General features: G+C 55.6%; 4 protein-coding genes across 16 annotated transcripts in view; 1 reads left to right on the forward strand and 3 right to left on the reverse strand.

Moving 5' to 3' along the window:
* Nucleotides 1-16,686, forward strand: part of KATNAL2 (katanin catalytic subunit A1 like 2) — a 240,550-nt gene that overhangs the window by 73,911 nt on the left and 149,953 nt on the right. The window lies entirely within an intron of this gene.
* On the reverse strand, nucleotides 2,183-4,290 carry LOC129528424 (elongin-A3-like). Its single transcript, XM_055368804.2, has one exon. It carries the CDS (start codon nucleotides 4,050-4,052, stop codon nucleotides 2,415-2,417), a length of 1,638 nt encoding a protein of 545 aa, XP_055224779.1. The 5' UTR covers nucleotides 4,053-4,290; the 3' UTR covers nucleotides 2,183-2,414.
* Nucleotides 8,076-10,791, reverse strand: LOC129528422 (elongin-A3-like). The gene has a single exon (XM_055368802.2). It carries the CDS (start codon nucleotides 9,943-9,945, stop codon nucleotides 8,308-8,310), a length of 1,638 nt encoding a protein of 545 aa, XP_055224777.1. The 5' UTR covers nucleotides 9,946-10,791; the 3' UTR covers nucleotides 8,076-8,307.
* Nucleotides 13,967-16,074, reverse strand: LOC129528429 (elongin-A3-like). Its single transcript, XM_055368808.2, has one exon. It carries the CDS (start codon nucleotides 15,834-15,836, stop codon nucleotides 14,199-14,201), a length of 1,638 nt encoding a protein of 545 aa, XP_055224783.1. The 5' UTR covers nucleotides 15,837-16,074; the 3' UTR covers nucleotides 13,967-14,198.

Consider the following 16,686-nt stretch of genomic DNA (forward strand, 5'->3'; position numbering starts at 1 on the left):
CAGTGTAGTAATGTTACAGCAGGATCCTTAGGTTGATGCTGAATTCTATCTGGGGTAGATTTATATTTTGTGCGGGGGTTGTTTCGTTTCTGTGTTTTCGAGCGGGATTGTCGCTGTGGGAGCCGGGATCTGCTAAGGTTTGTCTCGTTCTCCAGTAATGAATGAGTTTAATGGGTGCAGGCGCTGTTTTCAGTAGCATGCCAGTGGGGGCATCGATGAGCTATGAGGGGCTAGAGCTTGCTCGGATTGTTTCCTTGTGTTTGTGTTTTGAGTTGCGTTTGCTCGTATCATGTTTGTTTTCCATTTTGGCAGGTGAAACGTTTTCCAGGAAGAAAGGTTGTTGCCAGTGGATTTGGTTCCGAGGGGCTGGGGTTTCTGGCTGGGAGTGGGGAGGGGCTGCACGGTGATCGGTGGCTACTCCACCTCCAGAAAGAGCGTGTGGCTTCTCTGCCTTGGGGAGGATATTCTGCTCTCTTGTGAGTTTTGCAAGCCACCCGAGATTCTCTCTTGAATTGCTGTCAAGAAATAGAGACTGGCGTTGTCTCTGGCCCTTGCTGGGGAAGCTTTTCTGAGGTTTTGTTTTTTTAATTTGAGACGGAGTTTGGCTTTTGTTGTCCAGGCTGGAGTGCAATGGTGGGATCTGGGCTCACTGCAAACTCGGCCTCCCGGGTTCAAGCGATTCTCCTGTCTCAGCCCCTTGAGTAGCTGGGATTACAGGCGCTCGCCAGCAAGCCCAACCGAGTTTCGTCTTTTTAGAAGAGACGGGATTTCCTCATGTTGGTCAGGCTGGTGTGCAACTCCGGACCTCAGGGGGTCCGCCGGCCTCGACCTCCCAAAGCGATGGGAATAGAGGCGTGGGTCACCATGCCCGGACATGCCTGAGTTTCACAGGGTCGCTGATTGGATTATGTCCCCTTCCCCGGAACGAATGCTTTTCTGTCTTCCTTAAGGGTAGTATCTCTGTGACACCCTGTTCTGGCTCCTTACATGTTCTTCAGGCTTGAGGGCCTCTTTTGAGGTGCACCGGCATCCACTCAGGTGCCTGCTTCCAGAAGCTTCCCAGCACCCACTCTGCTGACAGCCAAGGGCAGAGGACTTTGATCTCTTCTGCTGCCCTTGCTGGGTTTTGCCTTGCGGCTTAGGTCTTTCTATTTCTCTCTCTACCCCTCACTGTCGGTAACGCCTGCGAACCAAGTTTACTTAATGGTGTGTGTGTGTGTGTGTGTGTGTGTGCGCGCGTGCGTGTGCCTGCTTATGTGTGCGTGTGTGTGTGTGTGTCTTTCTTTGTGTGTATGTGTGTGTGTCGTATCTGGCACACGGATCTGTGATTACCAGCCCGTGTGAAGCCAACAAATGCCCTGAGTTAGAATGCAAACTTTCACCAAAGGTTGCAGGAGCTCGTAGGAGGTGAAGTCAAGGTAGTTAACCCGGTCATCTCATGGTAATTAGAAACTCTGATTGGCAGGTTTAGACTTCCTGATCGAGAACCTAAATAAGCTGATTAAGGTGTCGCCATTCTTTCACAGGGGTTCTGGGTGAAAAGATTGGGATTGATTCTTTGCGGTGCTTAGTAAAAGTATTTTGACTTAAGGAACGTAGCAGTTGTTAGCATTTATGTATGAAATCCAAGAGTTCCTTTCTTCAAATAAACAGCAGGTTTCTTTGAGATGTGCTCCGCTTGTGTCACCCAGGCTGGAGTGCAGTGGAATGAGGAAGGGTCACTGCAGCCTCCGCTTGCCCAGCTCAGGCGATCCTGCCACCTCAGCCCTCTAAGAAGCTGGGACCACAGGGGCCGTGCCACCACGCCGGGCCCATTTCGGTATCTTTTGTGGAGACGGGGTTTCTCTGTCTGTCCCAGCCTGTTCTCCACCTCCTGGGCTGAAGCGATCTGCTTTCCTCGGCCTCCCAGAGGAGGATGGCTGACGATTACAGGATCATGCCCGGCCTTTTCTCTAAACGAAAACACCAACGGCAACAAAACATTTTGCGTAGTCGGAGTTATCAGTGTCAACTGATGGATTGAGAGTTTGTGTCTAAGAAGTCCTTCCTTATGTACTCGATGATTTCAAAAGAAAGGAAAAAAGACAAAAGGGAATCTCACATCTTGTACCTGATTTATGATTGCAACTAGGGCGTTATTTAAAAGACGATCAGTGAACCACCAAAGTAGAATTGATCCGAATGCGTTCATAATATCTTGTGAATTCTGAGGTGTCCTCCAAGCAGGGAGGCAGTGGCTGGGTGTGGGAGGCAGAAATCACAGGGCCAGCCCTTGACACCTGCAGGATTCGGAGGCTCAACTTTGCACCAAGCCAAGGGTTCTGGTGTCCATCGGAAGTTTCGTTCCCCAACCCGCACTGACTTTGCATTGGCCCTCCTCCCCCCAGATTTTATCTGTAAGGCAAGTGCTGAGTTTATCGTCGGGAGAATCTTCCCTTGTAGTCTCGAATCGCCTTGGCCATCAGCGGGGCCACTTTCTTGGCAGCCTGTTTTCGGGTTTTGTCCGCGGGCGCCGCGTGCTCGTTGCTGCTGCCGCCGCTAATGCTGCCGCCGCCGCCTTCCCCGAGGCCGGAGGGAGCCTGGCTGCTTCCTGCGGGCTTGGGGGCTGGCTCGATCTCTCCATCTCCGGGGTCAGCGGCTCCTGCAGACTTCTCTTGCCTCCTGGAAGCATCATAAGGCGTCTTGGCCACAGAGTTGAAACAGATCATCTTTGTCTGTCGGCCGCTGGGTTTGTTTTCACGTGCGGATCGGATTTTCGCGGTCACTACTCGCAGCCGCTGCTCTCGGGCGTCCCGAAGCCGCAGGTAGAGCTCCCGCCAAGACTCGTGCTCCTGTGGCTTTTCTTCCTTGAAGTCCTGGAGACAATGAATCCTCCATAATTCATCTGTCTCTCGAGCGAGTGCGGGATTGTCTTTCTCTGTGCGGTACAGCTGATCGGGCGTCCACCCTGCCAGAACGGGTTCAAGAACCGAGTAGGGGACCCCTTCCACGTCGCCGAGGGCGTCCGGATTGTTCCTAGGCACCCGGAGGCACTGCTGGCGCAGCGTCGGCACCTGGAGCTGGCAGGCAGGCCTGGAGCCCGAGTACACCGGCATCTTAGCGTTCACTCTGCGTCCAGGGAAAGCAGCTTCCTCCTGGAGCGTTGGCGCGGAGAGTGCTTCTGGGTTTGCCTGGGAGGTCATGGCCTCAAAAGCGGACAGCAGATCGTAGTTGGCCTGCATCCAGGCCTCTGAGGGGTCCCAGAGCTCTGAGAAGACATGGCTGGGCAGCGTTTTCGGCCCGGCCGAATCAGCGCCGGCCGCCTGCAGCCTCTCTGAGTGGCTTTCCTGGACAGGAGGCGATTTCTGAGCCGAAGCCCCGCGGGACGATTTGTGCCCCTTGCTGTGGCTCACCACCGCTTCCCCCTGGGGTTGGCCCTGGCAGCCTGGACCCAGCAGAGGCCCGCCCTGAGCGGCGTGAGCGTGGCCTCTTCCACGTTGCTTCCCGGGCACAGCGGGCTCAGGGCCCTCGGGCATCGGGAGGGGAGCAGTGCGCGTTGGAGGGGCCCGATGGGGGCCGGAATCAGCTGGGGCCATTCTGGGGCGCTTTCTCTCGGCTCTGGGCTCGCGACTGGGAGACCTCGGGTGAGGTCTCTGTTGCCCCGGAGGTGTTCTGCGTGCTGTCCGTCTGTGCTCAGGGCTGTGAGATGGGCTCCTGGGGGCCGTCGCGTTTTCTGGGAAGCCCCAGGCCTTTTCCCGGTCCTGAAGAGCCTCCCCGAAGCGCTGTCGGGAAGCGCTCTCCTCAGGGTCCTGTGGGTCAGGCCCGGTGTTTCGGTCCACGAGCACCAGCTTCTTCCACCGGGCCGCTAAGTCTCTGGCAAAGTCGCCCACGTGCTGGTGCTTCCGCAGGCGCTTCACCGTCTTTCTGATTCCAGTCTCCGCCAGGAGGTCTGCCGTCATGGGCAAGGCGGAGAGTTTCTGCAAATATTTCTCTAGCCTTTTCGGGTCCGTCTTAGTGGCCAGACGCACCTGCAGCTTCTCCACTGCGCGCAGCGTAGTGGACCGTGCCGCCATCTCGCCAGAGCTGTGCAGGCGTCGCTGTCCTCGCGGTCGCGGCTCTGTCCTCGGGGCGGCGGCACAGGCAGTGTGGGGTGGCCGGTCCTCGCTGCCCGGTCGCCAGGCAGCGACCTCGGGATGTGGAGTCACAGCCTGGAGCGAGCTGGGTCCTCGGAGCAGCGGGCCACTTGGTCTGGAACGCCGGTCCTTGCAGACAGCTGAGCAGACCCGCTTCTGTTCCTCGGGATGTGCAGCCGCAGCCTGGAGTGACCTGTGCGGTGCGCCGTCCAAGGCAGAGTGAAGCTCCGCTGCCAGAGCCCGGCCTTATGTAGCCAGCCCCGGGCCCACCCAGGGCTCAAGCCCTGACCCCCTTGGCCCCTGGGCTGCCCCGCCCCGATAGGAATTTATTCCGTCAGCCCAATGCAGCCAATCGGGACGGTCCACGCCAGGTGGACTGCTGTGCCCCGCAGGTTCATTAGGTTAATTGCAGCCTGGACACACCCCACTGAATTCTACCGTTGGCCCTCCATGTTCCCAGCTTCCACATCTGTGGATTCCAAAAGACACAGAGAGAATCTTCTTGGGAGTCAAAGCGAAAATAACAACACCGCAAGACGAAATCGTAGGAAGAAGAACCAACAGAGGATGACAACTCTTTACCTGGGATTGACGTTGTGTGAGGGGACTTGGAAACATTCGTAGAAAAGTAGGATTAAGGGAGAAAGAGGAAATAGGCGTATTTTACTTCTCAGCCTCGGCTCCATCAACTTCAAGACCCTTCTGGAAGCAGTGTCTTTTCCCCGCCGTCTAGCCCATCGCTAAAGCCCCCAGGGTCCTGGGAATTTAACTATTTCCATGCAATCTTTTTTCCTTTGTTAACTGAAGAAAACTGGGTGCCCTTTACAGGTTTTCCAAGACGAGGAAACAAAGAGAAGTCAGCAGGCGCCAAATCAGGACTGTCAGGTGGACGCCTCACGGTTTCCCATGGCAGGTCTTGCCCAGCTGCCCTTGTTCGAAGAAAGCCATGATCAGGAACACTGTCGTGGTGGAGAAGAACTCTCTGGTGGGGACCTTCTTCGCTCCAGCTTTGGCTAACTTTCTGAAAACGCTCTGCTAGCGAGCAGATGTGATCAGGGTTTGGCCCTGCAGGAAGTCAACCAGCAGAATCCCTCTGGCATCCCCACCCCCCACAACGGTGGCCATGACCTCTGTTCTTGACTGCTCCTCCACGGCTTCGACTGGAGCACTGCCAGCTCTTGGTAGCCATGGCTTCGTACTTGGTCTTCAGGATCCTGCCGGTAGAGCCAGGTTTCATCTCCTGTGACCAATCTTGGAAGAAATGCTTCAGGATCTTGCTCCCACCGGTTGTTTAAAATCTCCTCGGAAAGGCTTGCTCTGGCCTGCGGCTGATATTGGTGCCACGGTTTGGGCAGCCGAGTTCCACTCTCACCTTTCAGTCCAAATGAGGAAAACAGAACCATTTCAAGTGTCTATGGTGTCGGCTATTGTTTCTGCTGTCGGCGGCGATTTCGCTTAATGTTTACATCCTCGCATGACATTCTCTCTCTCTCTCTGTCTCTCTCTCTCTCTGTGTTTGTGTGTGTGTGTGTGTGTGTGTGTTTCTTCCGCAGAAGGATAATCGTTAAAGCCTGAGAATCGGGGAATGGGGATTCGGGTGTTAAGCCTTTTCTGAGAATTACCCTCCGTGTCGTGTAGAGAAATAAGTAAATTTGCTGTGTTTCCAGACTTCCAGCTGCCTCACGAAGAGGATCCTAGTGCAATAGTGGCGATGCTTCCAGAGCTCCCTGAATGAGGATTATCTTGTAAATAGGTGGGAAGGGAATTGAGCTGTCCTGGGTCAGTGTAGTAATGTTACAGCAGGATCCTTAGGTTGATGCTGAATTCTATCTGGGGTAGATTTATATTTTGTGCGGGGGTTGTTTCGTTTCTGTGTTTTCGAGCGGGATTGTCGCTGTGGGAGCCGGGATCTGCTAAGGTTTGTCTCGTTCTCCAGTAATGAATGAGTTTAATGGGTGCAGGCGCTGTTTTCAGTAGCATGCCAGTGGGGGCATCGATGAGCTATGAGGGGCTAGAGCTTGCTCGGATTGTTTCCTTGTGTTTGTGTTTTGAGTTGCGTTTGCTCGTATCATGTTTGTTTTCCATTTTGGCAGGTGAAACGTTTTCCAGGAAGAAAGGTTGTTGCCAGTGGATTTGGTTCCGAGGGGCTGGGGTTTCTGGCTGGGAGTGGGGAGGGGCTGCACGGTGATGGGTGGCTACTCCACCTCCAGAAAGAGCGTGTGGCTTCTCTGCCTTGGGGAGGATATTCTGCTCTCTTGTGAGTTTTGCAAGCCACCCGAGATTCTCTCTTGAATTGCTGTCAAGAAATAGAGACTGGCGTTGTCTCTGGCCCTTGCTGGGGAAGCTTTTCTGAGGTTTTGTTTTTTTAATTTGAGACGGAGTTTGGCTTTTGTTGTCCAGGCTGGAGTGCAATGGTGGGATCTGGGCTCACTGCAAACTCGGCCTCCCGGGTTCAAGCGATTCTCCTGTCTCAGCCCCTTGAGTAGCTGGGATTACAGGCGCTCGCCAGCAAGCCCAACCGAGTTTCGTCTTTTTAGAAGAGACGGGATTTCCTCATGTTGGTCAGGCTGGTGTGCAACTCCGGACCTCAGGGGGTCCGCCGGCCTCGACCTCCCAAAGCGATGGGAATAGAGGCGTGGGTCACCATGCCCGGACATGCCTGAGTTTCACAGGGTCGCTGATTGGATTATGTCCCCTTCCCCGGAACGAATGCTTTTCTGTCTTCCTTAAGGGTAGTATCTCTGTGACACCCTGTTCTGGCTCCTTACATGTTCTTCAGGCTTGAGGGCCTCTTTTGAGGTGCACCGGCATCCACTCAGGTGCCTGCTTCCAGAAGCTTCCCAGCACCCACTCTGCTGACAGCCAAGGGCACAGGACTTTGATCTCTTCTGCTGCCCTTGCTGGGTTTTGCCTTGCGGCTTAGGTCTTTCTATTTCTCTCTCTACCCCTCACTGTCGGTAACGCCTGCGAACCAAGTTTACTTAATGGTGTGTGTGTGTGTGTGTGTGTGTGTGCGCGCGTGCGTGTGCCTGCTTATGTGTGCGTGTGTGTGTGTGTGTCTTTCTTTGTGTGTATGTGTGTGTGTCGTATCTGGCACACGGATCTGTGATTACCAGCCCGTGTGAAGCCAACAAATGCCCTGAGTTAGAATGCAAACTTTCACCAAAGCTTGCAGGAGCTCGTAGGAGGTGAAGTCAAGGTAGTTAACCCGGTCATCTCATGGTAATTAGAAACTCTGATTGGCAGGTTTAGACTTCCTGATCGAGAACCTAAATAAGCTGATTAAGGTGTCGCCATTCTTTCACAGGGGTTCTGGGTGAAAAGATTGGGATTGATTCTTTGCGGTGCTTAGTAAAAGTATTTTGACTTAAGGAACGTAGCAGTTGTTAGCATTTATGTATGAAATCCAAGAGTTCCTTTCTTCAAATAAACAGCAGGTTTCTTTGAGATGTGCTCCGCTTGTGTCACCCAGGCTGGAGTGCAGTGGAATGAGGAAGGGTCACTGCAGCCTCCGCTTGCCCAGCTCAGGCGATCCTGCCACCTCAGCCCTCTAAGAAGCTGGGACCACAGGGGCCGTGCCACCACGCCGGGCCCATTTCGGTATCTTTTGTGGAGACGGGGTTTCTCTGTCTGTCCCAGCCTGTTCTCCACCCCCTGGGCTGAAGCGATCTGCTTTCCTCGGCCTCCCAGAGGAGGATGGCTGACGATTACAGGATCATGCCCGGCCTTTTCTCTAAACGAAAACACCAACGGCAACAAAACATTTTGCGTAGTCGGAGTTATCAGTGTCAACTGATGGATTGAGAGTTTGTGTCTAAGAAGTCCTTCCTTATGTACTCGATGATTTCAAAAGAAAGGAAAAAAGACAAAAGGGAATCTCACATCTTGTACCTGATTTATGATTGCAACTAGGGCGTTATTTAAAAGACGATCAGTGAACCACCAAAGTAGAATTGATCCGAATGCGTTCATAATATCTTGTGAATTCTGAGGTGTCCTCCAAGCAGGGAGGCAGTGGCTGGGTGTGGGAGGCAGAAATCACAGGGCCAGCCCTTGACACCTGCAGGATTCGGAGGCTCAACTTTGCACCAAGCCAAGGGTTCTGGTGTCCATCGGAAGTTTCGTTCCCCAACCCGCACTGACTTTGCATTGGCCCTCCTCCCCCCAGATTTTATCTGTAAGGCAAGTGCTGAGTTTATCGTCGGGAGAATCTTCCCTTGTAGTCTCGAATCGCCTTGGCCATCAGCGGGGCCACTTTCTTGGCAGCCTGTTTTCGGGTTTTGTCCGCGGGCGCCGCGTGCTCGTTGCTGCTGCCGCCGCTAATGCTGCCGCCGCCGCCTTCCCCGAGGCCGGAGGGAGCCTGGCTGCTTCCTGCGGGCTTGGGGGCTGGCTCGATCTCTCCATCTCCGGGGTCAGCGGCTCCTGCAGACTTCTCTTGCCTCCTGGAAGCATCATAAGGCGTCTTGGCCACAGAGTTGAAACAGATCATCTTTGTCTGTCGGCCGCTGGGTTTGTTTTCACGTGCGGATCGGATTTTCGCGGTCACTACTCGCAGCCGCTGCTCTCGGGCGTCCCGAAGCCGCAGGTAGAGCTCCCGCCAAGACTCGTGCTCCTGTGGCTTTTCTTCCTTGAAGTCCTGGAGACAATGAATCCTCCATAATTCATCTGTCTCTCGAGCGAGTGCGGGATTGTCTTTCTCTGTGCGGTACAGCTGATCGGGCGTCCACCCTGCCAGAACGGGTTCAAGAACCGAGTAGGGGACCCCTTCCACGTCGCCGAGGGCGTCCGGATTGTTCCTAGGCACCCGGAGGCACTGCTGGCGCAGCGTCGGCACCTGGAGCTGGCAGGCAGGCCTGGAGCCCGAGTACACCGGCATCTTAGCGTTCACTCTGCGTCCAGGGAAAGCAGCTTCCTCCTGGAGCGTTGGCGCGGAGAGTGCTTCTGGGTTTGCCTGGGAGGTCATGGCCTCAAAAGCGGACAGCAGATCGTAGTTGGCCTGCATCCAGGCCTCTGAGGGGTCCCAGAGCTCTGAGAAGACATGGCTGGGCAGCGTTTTCGGCCCGGCCGAATCAGCGCCGGCCGCCTGCAGCCTCTCTGAGTGGCTTTCCTGGACAGGAGGCGATTTCTGAGCCGAAGCCCCGCGGGACGATTTGTGCCCCTTGCTGTGGCTCACCACCGCTTCCCCCTGGGGTTGGCCCTGGCAGCCTGGACCCAGCAGAGGCCCGCCCTGAGCGGCGTGAGCGTGGCCTCTTCCACGTTGCTTCCCGGGCACAGCGGGCTCAGGGCCCTCGGGCATCGGGAGGGGAGCAGTGCGCGTTGGAGGGGCCCGATGGGGGCCGGAATCAGCTGGGGCCATTCTGGGGCGCTTTCTCTCGGCTCTGGGCTCGCGACTGGGAGACCTCGGGTGAGGTCTCTGTTGCCCCGGAGGTGTTCTGCGTGCTGTCCGTCTGTGCTCAGGGCTGTGAGATGGGCTCCTGGGGGCCGTCGCGTTTTCTGGGAAGCCCCAGGCCTTTTCCCGGTCCTGAAGAGCCTCCCCGAAGCGCTGTCGGGAAGCGCTCTCCTCAGGGTCCTGTGGGTCAGGCCCGGTGTTTCGGTCCACGAGCACCAGCTTCTTCCACCGGGCCGCTAAGTCTCTGGCAAAGTCGCCCACGTGCTGGTGCTTCCGCAGGCGCTTCACCGTCTTTCTGATTCCAGTCTCCGCCAGGAGGTCTGCCGTCATGGGCAAGGCGGAGAGTTTCTGCAAATATTTCTCTAGCCTTTTCGGGTCCGTCTTAGTGGCCAGACGCACCTGCAGCTTCTCCACTGCGCGCAGCGTAGTGGACCGTGCCGCCATCTCGCCAGAGCTGTGCAGGCGTCGCTGTCCTCGCGGTCGCGGCTCTGTCCTCGGGGCGGCGGCACAGGCAGTGTGGGGTGGCCGGTCCTCGCTGCCCGGTCGCCAGGCAGCGACCTCGGGATGTGGAGTCACAGCCTGGAGCGAGCTGGGTCCTCGGAGCAGCGGGCCACTTGGTCTGGAACGCCGGTCCTTGCAGACAGCTGAGCAGGCCCGCTTCTGTTCCTCGGGATGTGCAGCCGCAGCCTGGAGTGACCTGTGCGGTGCGCCGTCCAAGGCAGAGTGAAGCTCCGCTGCCAGAGCCCGGCCTTATGTAGCCAGCCCCGGGCCCACCCAGGGCTCAAGCCCTGACCCCCTTGGCCCCTGGGCTGCCCCGCCCCGATAGGAATTCATTCCGTCAGCCCAATGCAGCCAATCGGGACGGTCCACGCCAGGTGGACTGCTGTGCCCCGCAGGTTCATTAGGTTAATTGCAGCCTGGACACACCCCACTGAGTTCTACCGTTGGCCCTCCATGTTCCCAGCTTCCACATCTGTGGATTCCAAAAGACACAGAGAGAATCTTCTTGGGAGTCAAAGCGAAAATAACAACACCGCAAGACGAAATCGTAGGAAGAAGAACCAACAGAGGATGACAACTCTTTACCTGGGATTGACGTTGTGTGAGGGGACTTGGAAACATTCGTAGAAAAGTAGGATTAAGGGAGAAAGAGGAAATAGGCGTATTTTACTTCTCAGCCTCGGCTCCATCAACTTCAAGACCCTTCTGGAAGCAGTGTCTTTTCCCCGCCGTCTAGCCCATCGCTAAAGCCCCCAGGGTCCTGGGAATTTAACTATTTCCATGCAATCTTTTTTCCTTTGTTAACTGAAGAAAACTGGGTGCCCTTTACAGGTTTTCCAAGACGAGGAAACAAAGAGAAGTCAGCAGGCGCCAAATCAGGACTGTCAGGTGGACGCCTCACGGTTTCCCATGGCAGGTCTTGCCCAGCTGCCCTTGTTCGAAGAAAGCCATGATCAGGAACACTGTCGTGGTGGAGAAGAACTCTCTGGTGGGGACCTTCTTCGCTCCAGCTTTGGCTAACTTTCTGAAAACGCTCTGCTAGCGAGCAGATGTGATCAGGGTTTGGCCCTGCAGGAAGTCAACCAGCAGAATCCCTCTGGCATCCCCACCCCCCACAACGGTGGCCATGACCTCTGTTCTTGACTGCTCCTCCACGGCTTCGACTGGAGCACTGCCAGCTCTTGGTAGCCATGGCTTCGTACTTGGTCTTCAGGATCCTGCCGGTAGAGCCAGGTTTCATCTCCTGTGACCAATCTTGGAAGAAATGCTTCAGGATCTTGCTCCCACCGGTTGTTTAAAATCTCCTCGGAAAGGCTTGCTCTGGCCTGCGGCTGATATTGGTGCCACGGTTTGGGCAGCCGAGTTCCACTCTCACCTTTCAGTCCAAATGAGGAAAACAGAACCATTTCAAGTGTCTATGGTGTGGGCTATTGTTTCTGCTGTCGGCGGCGATTTCGCTTAATGTTTACATCCTCGCATGACATTCTCTCTCTCTCTCTGTCTCTCTCTCTCTCTGTGTTTGTGTGTGTGTGTGTGTGTGTGTGTGTTTCTTCCGCAGAAGGATAATCGTTAAAGCCTGAGAATCGGGGAATGGGGATTCGGGTGTTAAGCCTTTTCTGAGAATTACCCTCCGTGTCGTGTAGAGAAATAAGTAAATTTGCTGTGTTTCCAGACTTCCAGCTGCCTCACGAAGAGGATCCTAGTGCAATAGTGGCGATGCTTCCAGAGCTCCCTGAATGAGGATTATCTTGTAAATAGGTGGGAAGGGAATTGAGCTGTCCTGGGTCAGTGTAGTAATGTTACAGCAGGATCCTTAGGTTGATGCTGAATTCTATCTGGGGTAGATTTATATTTTGTGCGGGGGTTGTTTCGTTTCTGTGTTTTCGAGCGGGATTGTCGCTGTGGGAGCCGGGATCTGCTAAGGTTTGTCTCGTTCTCCAGTAATGAATGAGTTTAATGGGTGCAGGCGCTGTTTTCAGTAGCATGCCAGTGGGGGCATCGATGAGCTATGAGGGGCTAGAGCTTGCTCGGATTGTTTCCTTGTGTTTGTGTTTTGAGTTGCGTTTGCTCGTATCATGTTTGTTTTCCATTTTGGCAGGTGAAACGTTTTCCAGGAAGAAAGGTTGTTGCCAGTGGATTTGGTTCCGAGGGGCTGGGGTTTCTGGCTGGGAGTGGGGAGGGGCTGCACGGTGATGGGTGGCTACTCCACCTCCAGAAAGAGCGTGTGGCTTCTCTGCCTTGGGGAGGATATTCTGCTCTCTTGTGAGTTTTGCAAGCCACCCGAGATTCTCTCTTGAATTGCTGTCAAGAAATAGAGACTGGCGTTGTCTCTGGCCCTTGCTGGGGAAGCTTTTCTGAGGTTTTGTTTTTTTAATTTGAGACGGAGTTTGGCTTTTGTTGTCCAGGCTGGAGTGCAATGGTGGGATCTGGGCTCACTGCAAACTCGGCCTCCCGGGTTCAAGCGATTCTCCTGTCTCAGCCCCTTGAGTAGCTGGGATTACAGGCGCTCGCCAGCAAGCCCAACCGAGTTTCGTCTTTTTAGAAGAGACGGGATTTCCTCATGTTGGTCAGGCTGGTGTGCAACTCCGGACCTCAGGGGGTCCGCCGGCCTCGACCTCCCAAAGCGATGGGAATAGAGGCGTGGGTCACCATGCACGGACATGCCTGAGTTTCACAGGGTCGCTGATTGGATTATGTCCCCTTCCCCGGAACGAATGCTTTTCTGTCTTCCTTAAGGGTAGTATCTCTGTGACACCCTGTTCTGGCTCCTTACATGTTCTTCAGGCTTGAGGGCCTCTTTTGAGGTGCACCGGCATCCACTCAGCTGCCTGCTTCCAGAAGCTTCCCAGCACCCACTCTGCTGACAGCCAAGGGCACAGGACTTTGATCTCTTCTGCTGCCCTTGCTGGGTTTTGCCTTGCGGCTTAGGTCTTTCTATTTCTCTCTCTACCCCTCACTGTCGGTAACGCCTGCGAACCAAGTTTACTTAATGGTGTGTGTGTGTGTGTGTGTGTGTGTGCGTGCGTGTGCTTGCTTATGTGTGCGTGTGTGTGTGTGTGTCTTTCTTTGTGTGTATGTGTGTGTGTCGTATCTGGCTCACGGATCTGTGATTACCAGCCCGTGTGAAGCCAACAAATGCCCTGAGTTAGAATGCAAACTTTCACCAAAGCTTGCAGGAGCTCGTAGGAGGTGAAGTCAAGGTAGTTAACCCGGTCATCTCATGGTAATTAGAAACTCTGATTGGCAGGTTTAGACTTCCTGATCGAGAACCTAAATAAGCTGATTAAGGTGTCGCCATTCTTTCACAGAGGTTCTGGGTGAAAAGATTGGGATTGATTCTTTGCGGTGCTTAGTAAAAGTATTTTGACTTAAGGAACGTAGCAGTTGTTAGCATTTATGTATGAAATCCAAGAGTTCCTTTCTTCAAATAAACAGCAGGTTTCTTTGAGATGTGCTCCGCTTGTGTCACCCAGGCTGGAGTGCAGTGGAATGAGGAAGGGTCACTGCAGCCTCCGCTTGCCCAGCTCAGGCGATCCTGCCACCTCAGCCCTCTAAGAAGCTGGGACCACAGGGGCCGTGCCACCACGCCGGGCCCATTTCGGTATCTTTTGTGGAGACGGGGTTTCTCTGTCTGTCCCAGCCTGTTCTCCACCTCCTGGGCTGAAGCGATCTGCTTTCCTCGGCCTCCCAGAGGAGGATGGCTGACGATTACAGGATCATGCCCGGCCTTTTCTCTAAACAAAAACACCAACGGCAACAAAACATTTTGCGTAGTCGGAGTTATCAGTGTCAACTGATGGATTGAGAGTTTGTGTCTAAGAAGTCCTTCCTTATGTACTTGATGATTTCAAAAGAAAGGAAAAAAGACAAAAGGGAATCTCACATCTTGTACCTGATTTATGATTGCAACTAGGGCGTTATTTAAAAGACGATCAGTGAACCACCAAAGTAGAATTGATCCGAATGCGTTCATAATATCTTGTGAATTCTGAGGTGTCCTCCAAGCAGGGAGGCAGTGGCTGGGTGTGGGAGGCAGAAATCACAGGGCCAGCCCTTGACACCTGCAGGATTCGGAGGCTCAACTTTGCACCAAGCCAAGGGTTCTGGTGTCCATCGGAAGTTTCGTTCCCCAACCCGCACTGACTTTGCATTGGCCCTCCTCCCCCCAGATTTTATCTGTAAGGCAAGTGCTGAGTTTATCGTCGGGAGAATCTTCCCTTGTAGTCTCGAATCGCCTTGGCCATCAGCGGGGCCACTTTCTTGGCAGCCTGTTTTCGGGTTTTGTCCGCGGGCGCCGCGTGCTCGTTGCTGCTGCCGCCGCTAATGCTGCCGCCGCCGCCTTCCCCGAGGCCGGAGGGAGCCTGGCTGCTTCCTGCAGGCTTGGGGGCTGGCTCGATCTCTCCATCTCCGGGGTCAGCGGCTCCTGCAGACTTCTCTTGCCTCCTGGAAGCATCATAAGGCGTCTTGGCCACAGAGTTGAAACAGATCATCTTTGTCTGTCGGCCGCTGGGTTTGTTTTCACGTGCGGATCGGATTTTCGCGGTCACTACTCGCAGCCGCTGCTCTCGGGCGTCCCGAAGCCGCAGGTAGAGCTCCCGCCAAGACTCGTGCTCCTGTGGCTTTTCTTCCTTGAAGTCCTGGAGACAATGAATCCTCCATAATTCATCTGTCTCTCGAGCGAGTGCGGGATTGTCTTTCTCTGTGCGGTACAGCTGATCGGGCGTCCACCCTGCCAGAACGGGTTCAAGAACCGAGTAGGGGACCCCTTCCACGTCGCCGAGGGCGTCCGGATTATTCCTAGGCACCCGGAGGCACTGCTGGCGCAGCGTCGGCACCTGGAGCTGGCAGGCAGGCCTGGAGCCCGAGTACACCGGCATCTTAGCGTTCACTCTGCGTCCAGGGAAAGCAGCTTCCTCCTGGAGCGTTGGCGCGGAGAGTGCTTCTGGGTTTGCCTGGGAGGTCATGGCCTCAAAAGCGGACAGCAGATCGTAGTTGGCCTGCATCCAGGCCTCTGAGGGGTCCCAGAGCTCTGAGAAGACATGGCTGGGCAGCGTTTTCGGCCCGGCCGAATCAGCGCCGGCCGCCTGCAGCCTCTCTGAGTGGCTTTCCTGGACAGGAGGCGATTTCTGAGCCGAAGCCCCGCGGGACGATTTGTGCCCCTTGCTGTGGCTCACCACCGCTTCCCCCTGGGGTTGGCCCTGGCAGCCTGGACCCAGCAGAGGCCCGCCCTGAGCGGCGTGAGCGTGGCCTCTTCCACGTTGCTTCCCGGGCACAGCGGGCTCAGGGCCCTCGGGCATCTGGAGGGGAGCAGTGCGCGTTGGAGGGGCCCGATGGGGGCCGGAATCAGCTGGGGCCATTCTGGGGCGCTTTCTCTCGGCTCTGGGCTCGCGACTGGGAGACCTCGGGTGAGGTCTCTGTTGCCCCGGAGGTGTTCTGCGTGCTGTCCGTCTGTGCTCAGGGCTGTGAGATGGGCTCCTGGGGGCCGTCGCGTTTTCTGGGAAGCCCCAGGCCTTTTCCCGGTCCTGAAGAGCCTCCCCGAAGCGCTGTCGGGAAGCGCTCTCCTCAGGGTCCTGTGGGTCAGGCCCGGTGTTTCGGTCCACGAGCACCAGCTTCTTCCACCGGGCCGCTAAGTCTCTGGCAAAGTCGCCCACGTGCTGGTGCTTCCGCAGGCGCTTCACCGTCTTTCTGATTCCAGTCTCCGCCAGGAGGTCTGCCGTCATGGGCAAGGCGGAGAGTTTCTGCAAATATTTCTCTAGCCTTTTCGGGTCCGTCTTAGTGGCCAGACGCACCTGCAGCTTCTCCACTGCGCGCAGCGTAGTGGACCGTGCCGCCATCTCGCCAGAGCTGTGCAGGCGTCGCTGTCCTCGCGGTCGCGGCTCTGTCCTCGGGGCGGCGGCACAGGCAGTGTGGGGTGGCCGGTCCTCGCTGCCCGGTCGCCAGGCAGCGACCTCGGGATGTGGAGTCACAGCCTGGAGCGAGCTGGGTCCTCGGAGCAGCGGGCCACTTGGTCTGGAACGCCGGTCCTTGCAGACAGCTGAGCAGACCCGCTTCTGTTCCTCGGGATGTGCAGCCGCAGCCTGGAGTGACCTGTGCGGTGCGCCGTCCAAGGCAGAGTGAAGCTCCGCTGCCAGAGCCCGGCCTTATGTAGCCAGCCCCGGGCCCACCCAGGGCTCAAGCCCTGACCCCCTTGGCCCCTGGGCTGCCCCGCCCCGATAGGAATTTATTCCGTCAGCCCAATGCAGCCAATCGGGACGGTCCACGCCAGGTGGACTGCTGTGCCCCGCAGGTTCATTAGGTTAATTGCAGCCTGGACACACCCCACTGAATTCTACCGTTGGCCCTCCATGTTCCCAGCTTCCACATCTGTGGATTCCAAAAGACACAGAGAGAATCTTCTTGGGAGTCAAAGCGAAAATAACAACACCGCAAGACGAAATCGTAGGAAGAAGAACCAACAGAGGATGACAACTCTTTACCTGGGATTGACGTTGTGTGAGGGGACTTGGAAACATTCGTAGAAAAGTAGGATTAAGGGAGAAAGAGGAAATAGGCGTATTTTACTTCTCAGCCTCGGCTCCATCAACTTCAAGACCCTTCTGGAAGCAGTGTCTTTTCCCCGCCGTCTAGCCCATCGCTAAAGCCCCCAGGGTCCTGGGAATTTAACTATTTCCATGCAATCTTTTT

This window comes from Gorilla gorilla, chromosome 17, assembly GCF_029281585.2.
Source record: "Gorilla gorilla gorilla isolate KB3781 chromosome 17, NHGRI_mGorGor1-v2.1_pri, whole genome shotgun sequence".
NCBI lineage: Eukaryota > Metazoa > Chordata > Mammalia > Primates > Hominidae > Gorilla > Gorilla gorilla.

What these genes read in the sequence shown, in the direction of transcription:
- LOC129528424 (XM_055368804.2), bottom strand. Translation starts at nt 4,052, where the DNA reads ATGGCGGCACGGTCCACTACGCTGCGCGCAGTGGAGAAGCTGCAGGTG.
- LOC129528422 (XM_055368802.2), bottom strand. Translation starts at nt 9,945, where the DNA reads ATGGCGGCACGGTCCACTACGCTGCGCGCAGTGGAGAAGCTGCAGGTG.
- LOC129528429 (XM_055368808.2), bottom strand. Translation starts at nt 15,836, where the DNA reads ATGGCGGCACGGTCCACTACGCTGCGCGCAGTGGAGAAGCTGCAGGTG.